General features: G+C 36.0%; 2 protein-coding genes across 5 annotated transcripts in view; both read left to right on the forward strand.

Annotated features, from left to right (window-relative positions):
• The first annotated feature begins 2,967 nt into the window (after window positions 1-2,967).
• The window catches only part of LOC127788352 (increased DNA methylation 1-like), a 54,334-nt gene continuing 38,619 nt past the window's right edge, over window positions 2,968-18,682 (forward strand). For 3 of the 4 annotated variants that reach the window (XR_008020335.1, XM_052316522.1, XM_052316524.1), the window contains exons 1-10: window positions 2,968-3,284; window positions 3,755-3,820; window positions 3,926-4,133; window positions 4,268-4,379; window positions 17,005-17,097; window positions 17,175-17,264; window positions 17,377-17,458; window positions 17,572-17,631; window positions 17,709-17,761; window positions 17,864-18,030. Coding sequence is in view for 3 of the 4 variants with exons in the window: in XM_052316522.1 (XP_052172482.1) it covers window positions 3,102-3,284; window positions 3,755-3,820; window positions 3,926-4,133; window positions 4,268-4,379; window positions 17,005-17,097; window positions 17,175-17,264; window positions 17,377-17,458; window positions 17,572-17,631; window positions 17,709-17,761; window positions 17,864-18,030 (1,114 nt within the window). In the remaining variant the exon portion in view is untranslated. The remainder of the gene's footprint in view (window positions 3,285-3,754; window positions 3,821-3,925; window positions 4,134-4,267; window positions 4,380-17,004; window positions 17,098-17,174; window positions 17,265-17,376; window positions 17,459-17,571; window positions 17,632-17,708; window positions 17,762-17,863; window positions 18,031-18,682) is intronic. The other variant, XM_052316523.1, reaches the window with a different exon arrangement.
• On the forward strand, window positions 13,011-16,969 carry LOC127788353 (uncharacterized). The gene is made up of 2 exons (XM_052316525.1): window positions 13,011-13,963; window positions 14,024-16,969. The coding sequence occupies exons 1-2, from the start codon at window positions 13,483-13,485 to the stop codon at window positions 14,845-14,847; spliced, it is 1,305 nt and encodes a 434-aa protein (XP_052172485.1). The 5' UTR covers window positions 13,011-13,482; the 3' UTR covers window positions 14,848-16,969.

The raw sequence follows: 18,682 nt of genomic DNA on the forward strand, positions 1-18,682 counted from the left end.
TATAATTAAATAGTAAATATTTTGAGCACATGGTGTTATACAATTTAATGGGCATGTTTGTTGCAGCTTAAAAGTTGTAACTTTTAACTTATAATTTTAAAAAAATTAAGATGTAGTGTTTGTTTTAGTTTATAAAATTATAACTTATAGTTTTTACTAGTTTTTATAAGGGGTAGAAGTTGACTTTTTCAAAACTGGGGTACCCCAGCTTTTATAACATCTGTTTAAATAATTACAGTTTTATGACAATTTTGCCCTTATTTTTAACAAATAATTACTCTCTTATCTATGCAATCATGGGTTTTTCTTCTCCACCGTCATCTTCATTTTCAGATCTCTTTTTTTTTCTCGCCATCTTCCTCTCTCTATATACTTTAATTCATTTTTTTATAACACTTGAAACTTATACATATACATTAATTAATTTTTAAATTATAATTCTATAACTACTAAGGGTATTATGGACAATTATATAAAAATAAGTTATTTTACAACTTATGGTATCAAACACTACAACTTTTAAGCAGCTGCAGCAAACAGGTTTACAATTTATTCTAAGTTTTATAAGCTATAATCTAAGAAAGTATAAGTTATAATTTCTTTAATTAAGTTGTAACAAATGAGGCCAATGTAAATGATTTTAACTATCTCAAAATTACAATGATTTTTTAAATACATCATTTTAAAACTTTTTAAAATGTTAATGTTTTAAAAGTTACAAAAGTGGCATGCACGTCAACTTGATGTAAAAAATACTCTTGACATTGACACATATGTTTAGATAGAGGAGATAAGTTTGAATAATAGGACAGTTATTGAAGTAATTTGATTTATTTATTAAAATATATTGATAATACATGATTTTAGTTATTGTTTAATTTTGATCGTTTTAAGTGGTTTAGATCATTAATAAAAATGTTTTATGAGGCCTTGGTGGAAGAGAAGTGTAAAAGATAAAAGAAGTTATTTTAATTATCTTACTTTAATTTTAAAGAGTAAAAGAAATTTTGATTATTTTAAAACATAAAAGATAGAGTTAAGAATTATAAAAATATGAAAATTATTTAAATCAAAGATACTTGTTTGTCAGCTAGCACAAGTCATGGGGTGCTAACTATAATCAAAGATATATTGATAATTGGCATATTTTGTATTAAAATTTTGTTTTTATTTATTTTAAAAAGAGTAACCAAAATGCAATTTTCCTTTTCCAGAATTTATGTACACGGGGAAAAATGATATTGTTCTGTTTTTAACGAGATTAGTGTAATTTTTATATTTTAAGAAGGATAAGTCTAATTAGTTAAATATAAAAATTAGAGCACATGTGTTTTTTCTTTTTCCCTTTCTCCTAGCAAACAGTTGTTTATTCAGGTGCTGCCACGTGTCCCATCCCCATTCAGTCTCTCTCCCCTCTCTCTCTCTCTCAGAGTCGTAACTGTAGTTGGCTTTCCTATTCTTCCCAATGGACCCGTCGTCTTCTCATTTCTCTCTTCTTCCGCTTCTCCAAGAACACTAATAGCTATTCTTTCTCCCAAAATTCGCATTAGGTCAAATCATTGAAGCCATCGGAGCTCCGTCCGGCGTTCCATTCCGCAAATCCTCTGCACATTCTGCAGGTAACTCTTTTGCTCTCTCTCTCTCTCTACACATGTATAAACCTATGCTCACACAAAGTAGATTAGGGTTTTTGGTTATCGTCTTGAAATTTTGTGAATTTAAGGTCGTCCTTGCTTCTTTCTGCAGTTCATTTGTCCGATTGTGCATGTAGAGGCCATGAAGCGCGACTTGGCTTTCGCCTTGGAGTCTCAGTCTCAGCTTGCGGGTTCGCTAGGTCGAACCCGATCGGCGACATTGGGGACTCAGTTTGGTGGTTCCAGCGGAGTTTCCGGGAGTAAAAGCAGGAAAAGGTTGAGGGATTCTTCGAGCGGTGAGGTTTGCGTGTCTCCGGTGAAGTTTGAGGTCAGTGGTTCCCTTGATCAGGGTCAAGAGAAGAAGGTAAAGGGTAGCACAGGTAATTTTGTTGCTCGTATTACAAGATCCAGAAGGTTTAACAGTGAGAATTCTAGTGGAAGATTGGAAAGTTTTGCTGCCGCCAAGGCTAGTTCCAATTTGGTAACTGCCACGTGTGATGAGGCTTCAGTTAAGGAAGAACTAAGGCATGGCTATGTAAAGCCTACTATTAATGAGGGAAGCTCTGAAGTTGCGCCAATGGCGGTCAATGAGAGCAGGCATGATGTGAGTAATGATGTAAAGAGTAATGTTTTCGCTCGAATAACAAGATCCAGGAGGTTTGACAGTGAGAATTCTAGTGGAAGGCTAGAAAGTGTTATTCCCGCCAAGTCTAGTTCCAATTTGGTAACTGCTATGTGTGATGAGGCTCCAGTTAAGGAAGAACTGAGGCATGGCAATGTGAAGCCTACTATTAATAAGAGAAGCTCTGAAGTTGATCCAATGGCCGTCAACGAGAGCATGCATGATGTGAGTAATGATGTAAAGAGTAATGTTGTTTCCTGGATTACAAGATCCAGGAGATTGAAGAGTGAGAATTCTAGCGGAAGGCTAGAAAGTGTTACTGCTGACAAGGCTAGTTCCAATTTGGTAACTGCTACATCTCAGGCTTCAATTAGGGAAGATCCGAGGCAGGGCGATACAAAGCTTACTGTTAATAAGGGAAGCTCTGACGTTGCACCAATGGCAGTTGATGTGAGACTGAAGGATGTGAATAATGATGTAAATGGTAATGTTGTGGCTTGGAATACAAGATCCAGAAGGTTTAAAATTGAGAATTCTAGTGGAAGACTAGAAAGTGTGATGTCTGACAAGGCTAGTTCCAATTTGGTAACTACTATGCCTGATGAGGCTTCGCTTAAGGAAGAACTGAGGCATGGCAATGTGAAGTCTACTGTTAATGAGGGAAGCTCTGAAGTTGGACCAATGGTGGTCCACAAGAGCAGGAACAGTGTAAGTAATGATGTGTTGGTTAAACTCCCAAAGGGATTTAATTGGTCAGTATTGGAGTCAAGATCGACATTGAGCCACTGGATTGCATTGTGTCTGTTGATGCTACTTCTAAAGAGGGGCATGATGGTGAGGATGAAATGCTTTTAAATGTTGAGGTGAATGAGTGTTCCCCTGTTAATGATTTGGCAACTCCAGCAATCAAGTTGGAACTGAAGATGTCAAAGAAAGTAGCTTTGGGGAGGATACCTAGCACCGTGAAGGAGCTTTTGGCAACTGGTTTGCTTGAAGGCTATTCTGTTTCTTGCAAGCGTGGTAAAACGGTAGACTTGCCGATCTATTTTATTTTTCTTCAGGTTTCAAGGTCCTTATTATCCCTTGATAGTTGTTTTCAATATTTTCACTCAAACATATACACGTAATGTAATATTTAACATCCAACTAAACTTGTGCTTGAATTTCTGTCTCTAGGTCCTTATATCATGATGGATAGATAGTCTGAGGATGAGGGCTTACTTGTATTCATTTTTCTTCATACGTATAAGCTCAATTATGTAGAATATGAAAGGGGTCATTCTTGAAAATTTGTTACTTGTGACCGGTTAAATTATGATAGTTCCAGTTTTATTTGGTTGTCCTACCTTCGATACTGGATTTCACTGTATTCCCAATTCCATTCAAGTAATGATATGAACATTCAGTTTCCATTTTATATACCCGCTACTGTTTCTTGTTATTATGTGCAATCAATATTTCCACTCCAGACTGAAAAAAAAAAACATTTTTATTGTAGGAGTTGCGAGGAATAATTAAGGGTGCTGGAATTTTGTGTTTTTGTAGTACATGCAAGGGTTCCAGAGTGAGTTCGTATTTCTTTACTCCAATACATTTCCTTCAGTTTGCCAGGCTATTCCTTGAGTATATATATTAAGAATTTTGTTCTTTGTTGTACTCCTGCATGTAGGTTGTTAAACCTGGTCAATTTGAGGTCCATGCTTGTAAATCAAAAACCAGATGTGCACCATATTATATACGCCTTGAGAATGGGAAAAACCTGCTACAGGTGTTGAGGGCGTGCAGGATGTCTCCTCTAGATGTATTGGAAGAGACAATTCAGAGTACCATTTGTCCATTGCCTGAAAGTGAATCTATCATTTGCCAAAATTGCCAAGGTGATCTTTCTTTCTTTCTTTTTTATCTCTATTCCTTAATATATTTGATTGCAACTGATCTGGCAGAAAAAGAGATATCCTAGATAAAAATTATTTGGCTGTGAGTTTTATGTTACTCATTTTGTTGATTTAAGGGTCCTTCCTCCCAACATTTGCTGAAAAGTTGGAGCAACTTTGCCCATCATGTGTTGGTTTAAAGAACTCAGAAGCTGGTATCCCAACTCATGCAACCAATGCAAATGCTAGGTATTCTTCTTCTAGGATTTATTTATCATGTCTTGATCTGATTACATAGTTTTTCAGAATGGTTTATGTTTCTTCAGTTTTTGCCCACTTAAATGCTAGGCAGTAGATGGTATTTGGGTTCCACACCCCCCCCCCCCCCCCCCCCAACCAACATGCACACACAAAAAAAAAAGCAGTCAAGATTCCCTTAAGGCGCTATGACATTATATTGCTTGAGGAGTGAAGCAAGGCACTAATTTGATAAAAAAAGTTAATAAAAATATTTAATATAAAAAAGATAATGAAATAATGTGTGAAAACATTTGAAATACTGTCAAATATAAATTCTTTTATGATGTTCAAACAATTAACTTTTTGATCTTGCCAGAAATGGATGATTTTCAAACATATTTGGGATCTTGCGAAAAAAATTATTTCCTGGTTAGATCTTTTTCTCTCTTCCAGTTAAGGAAATGTATTGAAACGCCATTTGTTATAATAGATGTCATGGTAGCAATACTAGAAAGATAAAAAGTATAATATATGATAAAACTAAGAGAGAATGAACAGAAAGTAAACTAATTGCATAATAACCATTAATAGCCCGATTATAACATTAAAGAAAACAATACACTATACTTCTAGAGAAGAAACATAGGGATTTGGTGTCAGTTGTGTCACTGAGCACACAAATGCTAGACCAGAGGGAGAAAGAGAGAGGGATGTGTATCAGAGGGATTGCCTACCACTGGTGAGCCTATAGGTGAAAAGCAACAATCTAGAAGGTTAATGCTTGCCATCATGTGCTGTGGGTTCATTGGCCTGTGGTTAGATCTTCAGTGCTAGACCGGAATTACCACCAAAGTGTTTGGCCAAGTGGTCTAGACCCTAGAGTGTACTCCTAATGCGTTCTTTCATCACTTGCAATATGAGTTCAATTCTTGTTTCAGGGTCCATATTCTTGTGGTTTTAGATGCACTTGCATCTTGTGGAGTTGGGGTTAGATTCTTATCAACTTCAAGCAGTGTCATTAGCTCTAGTTGTTTCCCTACTACCTTTTCTTTTTCTTTTTTAAAGGGATAACTTGGTATGAGTTCCTGTCGCCACTGAACCTAACATGATTAGCTTCAGATGAAATAAGGAAAAACAATCAGGTTGTGAACATAAAGGATTGAAAAGACTTAGTGTTATTTTGTATCAATTAAATTAAACTACATTGAGCATAATTAACAACAATGAAACCAAATTATTACAAGAATAAATAGATCGGGTGCCAATCACATCACTAAGCATTGAACGGCAAACCAGAGGGAGAAGAAGAGAGAGGGATCACCTACCAACAGTTACCCTGCTTGCAGAGAGCAGGTTAACCATGTGCCATCACTTGCTATGGGTTGTTTGAAATGCTCGACTGTGTAGGCTTCGATTCTGCCCGATTTCAATCCGTAGAGTTGCAAGTGCGATCTCCTCCAAATCGGTCCACACAATCGACCCTTCCATGAACGTCTCGAGAAGTGCTAGCAACCCTAGGCGCTTTTTGAGAGAATCTGATTTTTTTTTTTTTGTTTCTTTTCCTCCTAGTTGTGTCTTTAAAAAACCCTAAACACTTTAGGCTTGACCCTTAATCACATTGGGCCGACTCTCTCATTTTTTAATTGTGGAATGGGCTTGATCTAAGTGTGTGACCCCTTAGGTCCACCATTAGACTAGATGTAAGGCCAATTCTATTGGGCTATATCAAGGCCCAATTTATTAGATTAATTAAACTCTTTAATTAAACTCATGGGCTTTTTAATTAACACATCTAATGGACTTCTTAATTAAACTCTTTTAATTAATAGTTTTAGAATTAATCAAATTAATTCTAAAACCCTACATATCATGGTTAACGTCTAGCAACATGCCATGAATACCTAGCCAACGATGAAAAAACACGGACCTTTTCAATTGCATTTAGCGTGTAGTAAAATCTTTTCATCGATCTATGTTCCGATTGCATTTAGGGTATGGTTTTATGACGAAACCCTAATAATTCAATAACTATGTATCCATTCTATATTTATGACTTGATAGGGGAAATCAAAACACCTCACCTTGGCTAAGGATTTCCTCAGTCATGAAATCATTGGAATACATAGGACATCATCTTATCTTGACGATAAGTGATGAATCTGTCACGAACCTAGGGTTCGTGATAGGTTAAAAGAGGAATTGGAGAAGAAAATCAGATTGAAGGAAGGGGGAAATCAGTAGAAAGTGGGAGAGATATTAAGAGAAAGAGAGGGAGAAATAGAAGAACAAAAGAGAGAGGAAGAAGAACGAGAGAGGAAGAATGATAGAGGGAAGAAAATAGAATTTCAATTCAATTATTTTTTAGCATGCCTTCTCCCATGGAATGGGATGAATACATATAGGTGCTGCTTGATGTGGGTGTGGATGCAGCAGATCATCCCTCCCTCCAGCAGTTACAACAAACTATTTTGTCCTTTTCCTAAGGCCTCACATGTGGCCTTTCTAATTCTAACAGAATTGATAGCTGAAATATAGGTGCAACAATTAAAGTAAAAGAAATACAGCATAGCTATTCTAATTAACTCTTGGGTTGTGACAGAATCCTATTTCGACATTCACAAGCCTTCATATGTGATAAAGCCACGCCCAGTGATAGTTTGTCAATGACTCCATTAGAATCCAAAAAAACACCAAAGCGTAACAAATTAAATATAAGACTACTATGATGTCTCAAGCCTAAGGATCAATCTGCACTATTGCAACACAAGAATTCCAATTCGACATTAAACAATTATCATTAGGAATTCTGTAACGGGTCAGTTCAGTGTATTTATTCTTATAATAAGCACCCACATATATGCACTAGTGTCCTCACACCAATGTCCATGAAACAAGACATTCTCCTGATTGAGCATGCATTATATGTGCTAGTTTATCCGAGTTATTAGTGTCCAATCCTAATAACTCTATGACTAGGAACATTTAAGATCAAGGTTTGTAAGGAATATGTTTCATGATCGTCATCTCTATGCATGACCATATTTCATGAGTCTATTTGATCTATGGACTTTGTTAAGTATGGATTGCAATAAATAATGACGACAACCATCAATGACAAATATAAACATAATGCCTTGCAATAATAATTGATTGAAAATAAAGAATCCCAAAGTAAAATATGATCAATTACATAAAACATGATTGGCTTGTGGGGCATAACTCTAACATCGTTGGCAAGTGCCTCACATGCCAAAACCCCTCAGCTTGTGAGAGCTTTATTCGACCCTCGGTGACTTCTCTCCAACTCACTTTCCTGTGGTCTATGTTATGATGACCTTTCCAACTACAAAAGAAGATAGAAGAGGGAAGAAATTGAGAAAGCAACTTATGGTGATCACGTGAACAGTGGCAACCACTAGATGGTGAAGTTTCTCCTTTCTTTCCTATCTTGCTTCTATTTTCCTTTGTGTTTTTGGCTTAGTATTAACTCTTCTTTTGCTTTTTTTTTTTTTTCTAATGCCCAATCAAGTGCCTTCAATGCTTTTTCCCTCGTCAGAGGTGTGCTTCCTTGGATGTCACATGATTGAAGCCACCTTTCTCGCCTAGGTAGATAAGCCTCATCCATGGCACCTTGAGGTGCCCAAGTGTCTAGTCGAGCGAGTCACTTACCTTTGACTACTTTGGTGTGTAGCAGGATGAGGTTGTGTCCCTTGGATTTATTTGGTCAATACATTGTGTGTGTGTGTGTTTTTTTTTATTTTTATGTTTTGGGGGTTGTTGGGCAGGTAACAGGAAGTTCAAGTCAAAAACGATCCTCATCATTGCATACTTTGCTTTACTAGAGGCGCTTAATATCTACAGAAGACAAGAATACCAAATTAAATTGCATCCTTTACTTTATATCATGCTTTATTAAAACAACAACATATCCAGCCTTTATCCCACTATGTGGGGTCGGCTACATGAATTTTAGACTTCCATGTATTTCTGTCTTTTGTCATATCTTCATTTAGGCTCATACACTTCATATCAAACTTTAATGTCTCTCACAAAGTCTTCTTGAGTCTGCCTCTATATTTTTTTTTGACTAATTGTTTCATTTCATCAACTCTCCTCACAAGAGCGTCTTTTGGTTTTCTTCTCACATGACTAAACCATCTTAGTCTAGTCTCTCTCATCTTCTCGTCAATTGGCACTATTCCTACCTTATTACAAATAATCTCATTTCTAATTTTATCTTTTCTTGTATGGCCAGACATCCATCTTAGCATCCTCATTTCTGCTATGCTCGTTTTTTGTTTATATTGGTATTTGACTGCCCAACATTCTTAGCCATACAACAAAACTGGTCTTATAGCTGTCCTATAGAATTTTTTTTTTCAGTTTTAATGGGATTTTACCATCACATAACACCATCGATGCATTTCTCCATTTTAGCCAACCTGCCTTAATTTTATGCATGACATCCTCGTGAATTTTTCCATCTTTTCGAATCACTGATCCCAAATATCGAAATGGTATTTTCTTTGTATGATTTGGTCTTCCAATTTTATTATAACATCCTTCACTCTTGCATTCTTACTAAATTTACATTCCATATATTCTGTTTTCCTTCTACTTAATTTAAATCTCTTAGATTCTAAATTGTTTTTCCACAACTCAAGCTTAGTGTTCACTCTCTCTTTTGTTTCATCCACAAACACTATGTCATCTGCAAATAGCATACACCATGACATATCTGTCTGAATGTGTTTAGTGAGTTCATCCGTTACTAAAGCAAATAAGTATAGACTTAGTGCAGAACCTTGATGCAGTCTTATTGTAATTTTAAACGGTTTAGTATCTCCTCTGCATGTTCTGACCCTTTTCTTTGTACCGTGATACATGTCTTTAAGGGATTGTATCTAGGCTATTTAGACTCATTTCTTTTCTAAAACCCTCTATAATATTTCTCTTGGGACCCTATATAGGATTTTTCTAGATCTATAAACACTATATGCAGATCCTTCTAGTGTTCCCAGTACCGTTCCATTAGGCGCATCGGTAGGTATATAACTTCCATTGTTGACCTACCAAGCATAAAATCAAACTGATTTTCCGAGACGTCTATTTCTTTTCTGAGCCTCTGCTCTATTACTCTCTCTTAGAGTTTCATGGTATGGTTCATTAATTTAATTCCTCTGTAATTTTCACAGTTTTGAACATCTCATTTGTTCTTGTATATAGGAACCAAAGTACTTTTCCTTCACTCATCTAACATATTTTTTGATTTAAGAATCATGTTAAATAATTTCGTTAGCCTGGAGATGCCCTCTTCTTCCATGCATTTCCATGCTTTTATTAGTATATTATCCGGTCCCACCGCCTTATGATTTTTTATCTTTCTTAATGCTTGTCTTATTTCTTTTGAACTTATGCGTCGATAAAATGTATAGCTCACATTCCCTTTGAAGTTACTAAGATGTCCCAACCTAACTCGTGTTTTCACCATCATTGAATAATTTTGTGAAATATTTCTTCCATCTCTCCTTAATTGCTCCCTCATTCACTAATGCATTTTGGTTTTCATCTTTTATACATTTCATTTCACTTTATCTCCTGTTTTTCTTTCTCTAGCTTTAGCTAATTTATATATATCTCTTTTTTCATTTTTTGTATCAAGTCGTTTATATAGATTCTCATATGCTTTTGACCTTGCTTCACTAACAGCTCTTTTTACGGCCTTTTTCACTTATTTATAATTTTTTAGGTTTTCTTCATTGCTGCACTGATATATAGCCTTATAGCAAGTTTTCTTATTTTTAATTTTCAATTGTAGCTCTTCATTCTACCACCAAGACTCTTTAAGGTTTGGGGCTCTACCATTTGTCTGTCTAAGGACTACCTTTGTCGTGCTTCTCAGGGCAGTAGTCATTTCTCAATAGTCGTTTCCGTCTCTACCCATGTGACCATTTAAGTCATCTCCTACAATCACTTTCTCTCCTCTTGATATCATTTGTATGAGTCCCTCTAGGTCCTGCCAAAATTTTGCTTTTATCTCCTCACCTAACCCTGCTTGTGGTGCATATGTACTAAAGATATTCATAGTCATTCTTCCTAGACCGACCTTCACCATAATAATCCTATCCCCTATTCTCTTTACATCTACTACCTTTTCTACTAAGCTTTTTATCCATAATAATCCCCACTCCATTTTTCGCTCGATCATTTCTCGTGTATCATATTTTATATCTAGTTTTTAATAAAATTTTTGTTTTTTCCCTACCCATCTCATCTTTTGAAGGCACATAATATTAATCTTTCTCCTAATCATCACATCTACCACTTCCATAGCTTTGCCTGTTAATGTTCCTATGTTCCATGACCCAATCCTTAATCTATGATTTTGATTTTGACTTTGACTTTGAATTTGATTTTGGTTTTAATTTTGGATTAGCTTCTTTACCCACATTTGTCCAAGCAAATGTGAGGACCCTTGCTCATTTGTCACTACATCTGGGTGCCGATGCAGTGGCCCTAACTCACTTGACACTACACGTGAGCAGTGTTGCTGATGGATGAAAGGGCATGGATGTGGTGTTCCATTCTTTGAACGGGGATGGTCCTCAAATCAGGTAGAAGAGGATACAACTTAGAATAAAAAAAGTGTTGCTGATGGGTAAAAGAATGTTTTGTAAGCCAAAAAATGAAAATTTGAAGTGACTTGAACCAAAAGCTTGACTGATCTTCTACAGTTTAAATACTAAAATGCATACGTTAGAGATTTATGATAACAAACCAAATGAGAAAGCTGAAGTATTTAAGAGGTCCATTGTGGCTTTTGGTGCGGAAAAAAAGTTATTAATATTGTTGGTAGGTTGCTTTCTTCTGAAAGAAGGGCGGAGAGAAGACCATTGATGGGGATCAGTGTCTAAAACTCCATGCTTGGATAAAATGTGAAAAAGAGAATTATTGTCGGCTAACCTTTAACCGATAATGGGTGAGTTCACTTGGAACCATTTTGGTTGGATTTGGATGAAATAAAATGGTGTCAATGCCCTTCATCTTGGGAAAGTCATATCAAGCACCGTATCATTGTCCTGCATGGAACTATATTGTTGTCATTTGTCCATCTATATAATATCATTATTGATGGAGGAATTGTGATGTTTCTGTAGGATGCCCTATCCAATTGTCAAAGTTGCTGAATGTTATGCTATTCATGATTATATCAAGGTCTTGATATAATCAGAAATTGAGAATTTATAGGGAATGGAAAAAAAAAAGAGGTCAACTTTTTTATAAGTGAAACAATGGGTTTAGGGTTTTGAGGAAATTCTAAACTACTGATTTTGAGGAAATGCAAAACCAATGTTGTTAAAGGTGCGCGCCTAGGCGCAAGGCCCCTCAAGGTGCAGCCATCTTGCCTTGCCATGCCTAGGTGAAGCGAAATCCAGCCAAGCGCGCCTAGGCCCTTTAGGCGCACCTCCCTCAGGCACACTTGAAAAATCAGGATGTTTTATTTTTAAACATTTATCTGTTAAAACTTAAAGAGAAAGAAAATAATAAAATACAATATTGAAAAATCAACAAAACTCAAAAATATCATCATGCTCCAGCTCATTTGATTTCTAGAAGGCCAAAAGACTACACCTCCGCTCCAACTCTCTTACGCAGCAACACTCTCTTTCTCACGCAACGCAGCAAGTCAGCAATTGCAACTCTTCAAGTTCTTCTCCAGTTCTGATTGAGGTGTTTCACTACTTCTCCAGGCCAAGGTAACATATCGACAATCCCTGCTTCTTCTTCTTACGCTGCTGGCAGCTGCTAGCTTGCTTCTTCTTCGGCTATCCTGGTTGCTTCTTCTTTTTCTTCGGCAATCCTTGTTGCTTCTTCTTCTTCTTAATCTTATGTTGTTGCTTCTTAATCTTACGTTGCTGCTATCCTCCTTCTTCTTCTTACACGATTGCTTCTTACGTTGCTGCTATCCTCCTGCTCCTTCTTCTTCTTCTTCTTCTTCCGCTGCTGCTAAACTTCTTCTTCTTCTTACACTGCTGCTATTGCTAGCCTACTTCTTTTTCTTCTTCTTCTTCTTCTCTTCCTTTGCTTCTTCTTCTTGTTTCTTACGCTGCTACTACTTCTTCTTCTTCTCTTCCTCTTGTTCTTCTTATTCTTGTTCTTCATTTCTTTTTTTTTTTTTAATTTTTATTTGTTGATGCTTGCTGTTGGTGGTTCTTCTTCGTTTTTCTTTTAACATTTATTTGGCATAATTTAGCCTTAGTCTTTACAAATTTTCAAGTATACTCATATTATATAGAACTGCTAAACTTATATTCCCTGGCAGTATTTTTCAATCCTTAATCGGATCCTATGCTTGATTAGAATAGAAGTTTGATCTCTATTACTTCCCTGGATTTCTTCTTTCCCTTCCTTGAAATTTTTTCTCTTCTCCTCCAATCTTCTGCAATACTTCTTGTTGTCCTGCATCAGTTCTCCATTCCAGAAAATCCCACCGCTAATTAGAATTCTTTTTCAACCCCTCCCTTCCTTGGTTGAAATTCAGCCACTTATTGATCCATGCTTCTTTTCAGAATTTTTTTACAATGTTTTTTCAAATTTATGACTCCTTGCTTATGATAATTATGGCAGATATCCTAATCCTAATGGCATCTGATTCAAATGCTCCTAGTGGCTCCTCTGGCAGTGGTAGAAAAGATCCAGTATGGAAATATAACACACTGCCAGATCCAAAGGACATAAACTCTTTAAAATGTAATTTTTGTGGAAAAATAACGAAAGGAGGGGTTTACCGAGCTAAACAACACCTTGTTGGAGGGTATAGGAATGCCAAAGTTTGTCCAAAATGTCCTTCACATGTTAAAGAAGAAATTAGAGAGTATATGTTGAAAAAGCTAGAAGAGAAGAACAATAGTGATGTTATACCAGATTTTGATGACATTGATACCCTTGGAGATGATGATGATGAAGTGGTTTTTGAAAGAGGTGTTAAAAGGCCTGTGTCTTCAAGTTCAAGTCAATGTTTAACTATGCAACAAAAAAAGCAAAGGATGAAAGGGCCTTTGGATTTGCTTGTGCCTCCTAAACCTAAGTGAGCACTGGGAAGCAAACAACAATGGAGACCCATGTCAATAAAGAATTGAGGGAGAATGCTTGTGTTTGGTTTTCAAGATGGATGTATGAAGCTGGCTTGTCTTTCAATGCAGTCAAGTATCCAAGTTTTAAGCCAATGATTGAGGCTATTGGTCGAGCTTGTCCAGGCATGAAACCTCCTAGTTATCATGAGGTGAGAGTTCCTTATCTTAAGAAGGAGTTGGTACACACAAATGAAATTATGAAGAGTCATAAGGAGGATTGGCCCAAATATGGATGTTCCCTTATGTGTGATGGTTGGAAGGATAAGAGAGAGAGATCTTTGCTTAACATTTTGGTAAATTGTCCAAAGGGAAGCATGTTCATTAGATTCGTTGATACTTCCTCATATGCCAAGGATGCTGTTAAAATATTTCAATTACTCGACTGGTTTGTAGAGGAAGTAGGTGATGCAAATGTGGTTCAAGTTGTCACTGATAATGCCTCGGCTAATGTTTTAGCTGGTAAGTTTGCTATTTTTTAACTTTTACCTTTGAATGATAGATTTTTAACTTGTCTTATAGGAGACTTCTTAATGGCTAAGCGAAAGCACTTATATTGGACACCATGTGCTGCCCATTGCTTAGACCTAATGTTAGAAGATATTTTTAAACTTCCTATATTGAAGAAGACTTTTCAAAAAGCATGTGCAGTAAATGGATTCTTGTATAGCTCTACACAAGTGTTGAATATGATGAGAACATTCACAAATAAGAGAGAGATGCTAAGACCTGGGAAAACAAGATTTGCCACAGCTTTCTTCACCCTTTCAAGACTTCATAAACAAAAAGCCAACTTGAGGAAGATGTTCACTTTAGAAGAGTGGACTAACTCTAAATTTGCAAGAGAAGCATGGGGTAAGATCGCATCTCAAACAGTGTTACAAGATTCATTTTGGAAAAATGTTCTTTATGCTCTCAAGGTGTTAGGGCCACTTGTCAAGGTGCTTAGAGTGGTAGACAATGAGGATAAGCCTGGTATGCCTTATATTTATGAGGTTATGGATAGGGCAAAAGAAGCCATTGTAAAATCTTTTGGTGATGAAAGAAAATACAAGCAAATATTTGAAATCATTGATGGGAGGTGGAATATTCAATTGCATCGTCTTCTACGTGCAACCGGATATTACTTGAATCCAGAATTTTTTTATTCAAATGCAAGCATTGGAGAAGATCAAGAGATTATTGATGGGTTGTATCAAACCATAGAGAGGTTGGTTCCCACTGCAGAGGTGCAAGACAAAATTTCTAAAGAGCTAAGCTTGTATAAAAATGCTGAAGGGATATTTGGAAAACAAATATGCATAAGAGGAAGGAATCAATTGTCACCAGGTAATATGGTTTTTTAATTAATAATCTAAGTAAGTCTAATCATTAGTCTAGAACTAGCAATTTTCAATTACTGATTATGGTATATTTTTTCCTAGTTGAATGGTGGTCTCAATTTGGTACTGCAACCCCTAATTTGCAAAAGTTTGCCATCAAGATATGTAGCCTCATTTGTAGCTCTTCAGGTTGTGAAAGGAATTGGAGTGTCTTTGAGCATATAAGAGTGTTTTATCTTATTCTTAATATTCACCACTAAAGGTGTATGATTTCTTATTTCTTTAACTTACTGATTCTAATTTAATTATGACAGCTTCATAACAAAAAGAGAAATGGATTGTAGCAACAATGTCTCAATGATTTGGTATTTGTCAAGTATAATAGAGCTTTAAGACGTCGTTTCAGTTTGCGTAAATCAATTGATCCAATTTCTTTAGATGAAGTTGATGAAAGTAATGAGTGGTTGCTTGGGGCAATTGATAAATTTGGAGAGTCAGATGATGAGCTGGTACATAAAGATCATGATTTGACATGGGCTGATGTTGCTATGGCATCTGGTGTTGAAGAAGCTAATCACTCAACTAGATCAAAAGCGACTTCAACTTCAAATTTGACAAGGGGGAGGGGGACAAAGGCATCAACTTCAAATGCTCCAATGGATCTTGACGAGGAAGAAGAAGATGGAGAGGGAGATGACGTAGAAGAAGATATTGGAGATGATAGTTCTGATGATGAAAATATGGATACATTTAATCTTGATGATGATGATGATTTCTAGTTTATTATGTATATCTAGTTAATCCTAATTAAAATTTAGCCATTTAGGACCTATTAATGGTTTAAGGTTGATCATTTAACTTTTTCTTTTAAGTTGACTGTTGACTTAAAGTCTTAAAACTAACATTTTTTAGTGGGTTTTGCTTAAGTTTAATAACATTTTTAGTACTATTTTGTTGTCTTTTAATTATATATGTCAAATACTAATTTTGTTTTTTATTTGTGGTGTTTAAATGTGGATTCCTTTTTCTGATTTGTTGAAATATGGTGGGATTTAATTTGCTGAAATTTACAGGTATGTCATGAAGTATGTTTATGTTGTGATTTATTTAATATATGTTGAATTCTTGAATTTTTTGATAACATAAATGTTGATATGTGATTAGGATTTATGTTATGACTTATTAATCAATTAAGAAGTATATTTTTCTTTCTTCTTAGTTAGCATGCGCCTTGCACATGCCAGGCGCGCGCCTCACCTTATGCCTCAGGCTCCAAGACCTTTTGTGTTTTGAGCCGTGCTACAGTGCCCAAAAAAGGTTGACGCACAGATTTACCGAAAAATTGTCGGGCGGACTTCATCACAGATGAAGTCCGCCCACACTCTGTGGGCGGATTTCATCACAGATGTGTTGAAGTCCGCCCAGTTCACTTTGGCGGATTTCATCTATGTTGAAGTCCTTCCAGTTCACTTCTGCCCAGTTCACTTTGGCGGATTTCATCATAGATGAAATCCGCCCGGATTTTATTTAAACGTGCGTGCGGTGTTTTCGAGGTAAGGATATTTTTGACATTTGATATTTTTAGTCATCCCATACGTCAACTAATTCAGGCAAAGTAGAATAATCCTTGCGTTTTAGTGCGCCTTGAGCCTTTAACAACACTGTGCAAAACTACTGAAAGACCCCTTACTGTGAGATTGGATAACTGTGGCACTTCCTAGAATAGCTATACCAAGACTAGAGATGATAACTATCGGTTTGAGATGGAGATAATTTGGTTTAAAAGAACTAGAAAATTTCTTTCTGCATTTGAGCAAGGTTTGTGGATGATCAAAGATGGAACATATTTGTGGTCTTGTGCAGCTGATCCTACTTAGTGGGTATCAGGACTTGATATGTTGTTGTTATTATTCATTTATTGTGATTTCTTATTATATACTGCAAAGAATATGGAGCTGTACCCAGATACTGTATTTCCATTCAATAATACACTGCTTTTATTATTTCACTTCCTCAAGAACCCCTTTCTCTTCAAAGTCCCTCTCAAATGTTTCAGTACGCATTTCATCAAAAATGTAATATTTGACTTTAAGTTACATTTCCTTCATCTTCAATGGGTATAGAGTAAGCTGGTATTGAAATCCTAATTTCTTCTAATAGGTTTTATCTGCACTATTTCAGGTTGTCAAAAGCAGTTTCAGCTCGAAAATCACCCACAATTGCTTCAGCGTGTATCTCATTGGAAAATAAGATACGGCCCACTGTTACAAAAAAGTGAGTATTTGCTTTATACAATTTTAATATATCTAGTCAGTGTCTTGTCTTTGAATGCTTTTATCTGGAACTACCAGGTCATCAAAAGCCTTTTTGATTCCGAAGTCTTTCAAAAATGCTTCTCAATGTGTCTCCTTGCAAAAGAGCAAATGGAAGATAACCAAAAAGTCTGTATATTACCCTGTATGGTCCCATTTCATCTAGCATTCTTTCAGCTTCATTGTTCTCACAACTTACTATTTGGCACAATTTCCATTGCTGTTGTGATCCATTTTATAGAGATCAGCAAATGCATAAGCTGGTTTTTGAGCATGGTGGATTACCAGATGGAACTGAAGTTGGTTATTATTCTCGTGGGCAGGTCATTGTCATTGCTAGTATAAATTACCTACCAAAGATTAAATAAATATAGCTATTATACATGCTGTACCTGTTTCATAATTTTGATCATCTGAAGTAAATTCTCATTAACAGAAGTTGCTTGTGGGTTATAAGAAAGGCATGGGAATATTTTGTCTTTGCTGCAATTCTGAGGTATTTTTCTTTCTACCCATAGAGCCTTCTGGCTATTAAATGAGATGTATTGATGTTCATTACCCACAAATGAGCAGGTCAGCCCATCACAATTTGAAGCTCATGCTGGTTGGGCCTCACGAAAAAAGCCGTGAGTCATTTCTTTCCTGTCATAAATTTTTTTGGCAGCTTCCAGATTCAACCTGGTAATTCTTTGTCCTCCTTTCTAAATGTTGTCCGTGTTATTTCACAGTTACGGATATATTTACACTTCAAATGGGGTGTCTCTCCACGAATATGCAGTATCTCTGTTGAAAGGTCGCAAGCATCCTTCCAAAGAGAATGATGATCTATGCAGCATATGTGCTGATGGTGGGAATCTGTTGCTTTGTGATGGATGTCCAAGGGCCTTCCATATAGGTAAGATTTAAACTCCACAGATAATGATAGTTGTTATCTTGTCCATCAGATGCACTGCTCTTAGTACTGTCTGTGCATACATACTATTTTGCAAATCTATATTGGTGATTATACAATGATAGAAATGTGTTGCCCCTTGTGTTCTTTTGTTGTGTAAACTATGAACATGACCCTAAAGCGTGCACATGAGATTTTTTTTTTATTTATACAGTCCTTTATTTTCTGTCTTTCAAATAGGATACATAGATACTTGCTGCCATCCCCTATTTAACAAATATTCATAAAACAAGGTTTTTCTTTGATATCAATGCATTAGTTTCAGTTATATTAATTACAGTTTTTGAACTGCACTCGTTATCTGCCATGTTAGTGCCATATTATTTAAAAATTTAAGGAAAGAAACTAAATTATGTACTTAAGCAATATTGAATTTCTTACCATGTTCTAATTTTGTTTTCTTTTATTGTTCTCATTGTAATATCACTTCAAAAGAGATGAAACATGGCTTACTATTCATGTATTCTATTTTGTTCCCATATGGTCCTAACAAAATTCACAAGCTTCGATTCTGCAACCATTTTCTTTTGAACATTGTTATGTCGTTATCACTTGATGCAAGACACTGGAGATAGAAAGATGCCAATGCAAACTG

Source organism: Diospyros lotus, chromosome 13 (genome assembly GCF_014633365.1).
Source record: "Diospyros lotus cultivar Yz01 chromosome 13, ASM1463336v1, whole genome shotgun sequence".
NCBI lineage: Eukaryota > Viridiplantae > Streptophyta > Magnoliopsida > Ericales > Ebenaceae > Diospyros > Diospyros lotus.

Bases quoted from the DNA above. Each gene is read 5' to 3' on its own strand.
- LOC127788353 (XM_052316525.1), top strand. From the start codon at position 13,483: ATGGAGACCCATGTCAATAAAGAATTGAGGGAGAATGCTTGTGTTTGG. The intron at 13,964-14,023 runs GTAAGTTTGCTA...CTTGTCTTATAG, and splicing joins CTCGGCTAATGTTTTAGCTG to GAGACTTCTTAATGGCTAAG.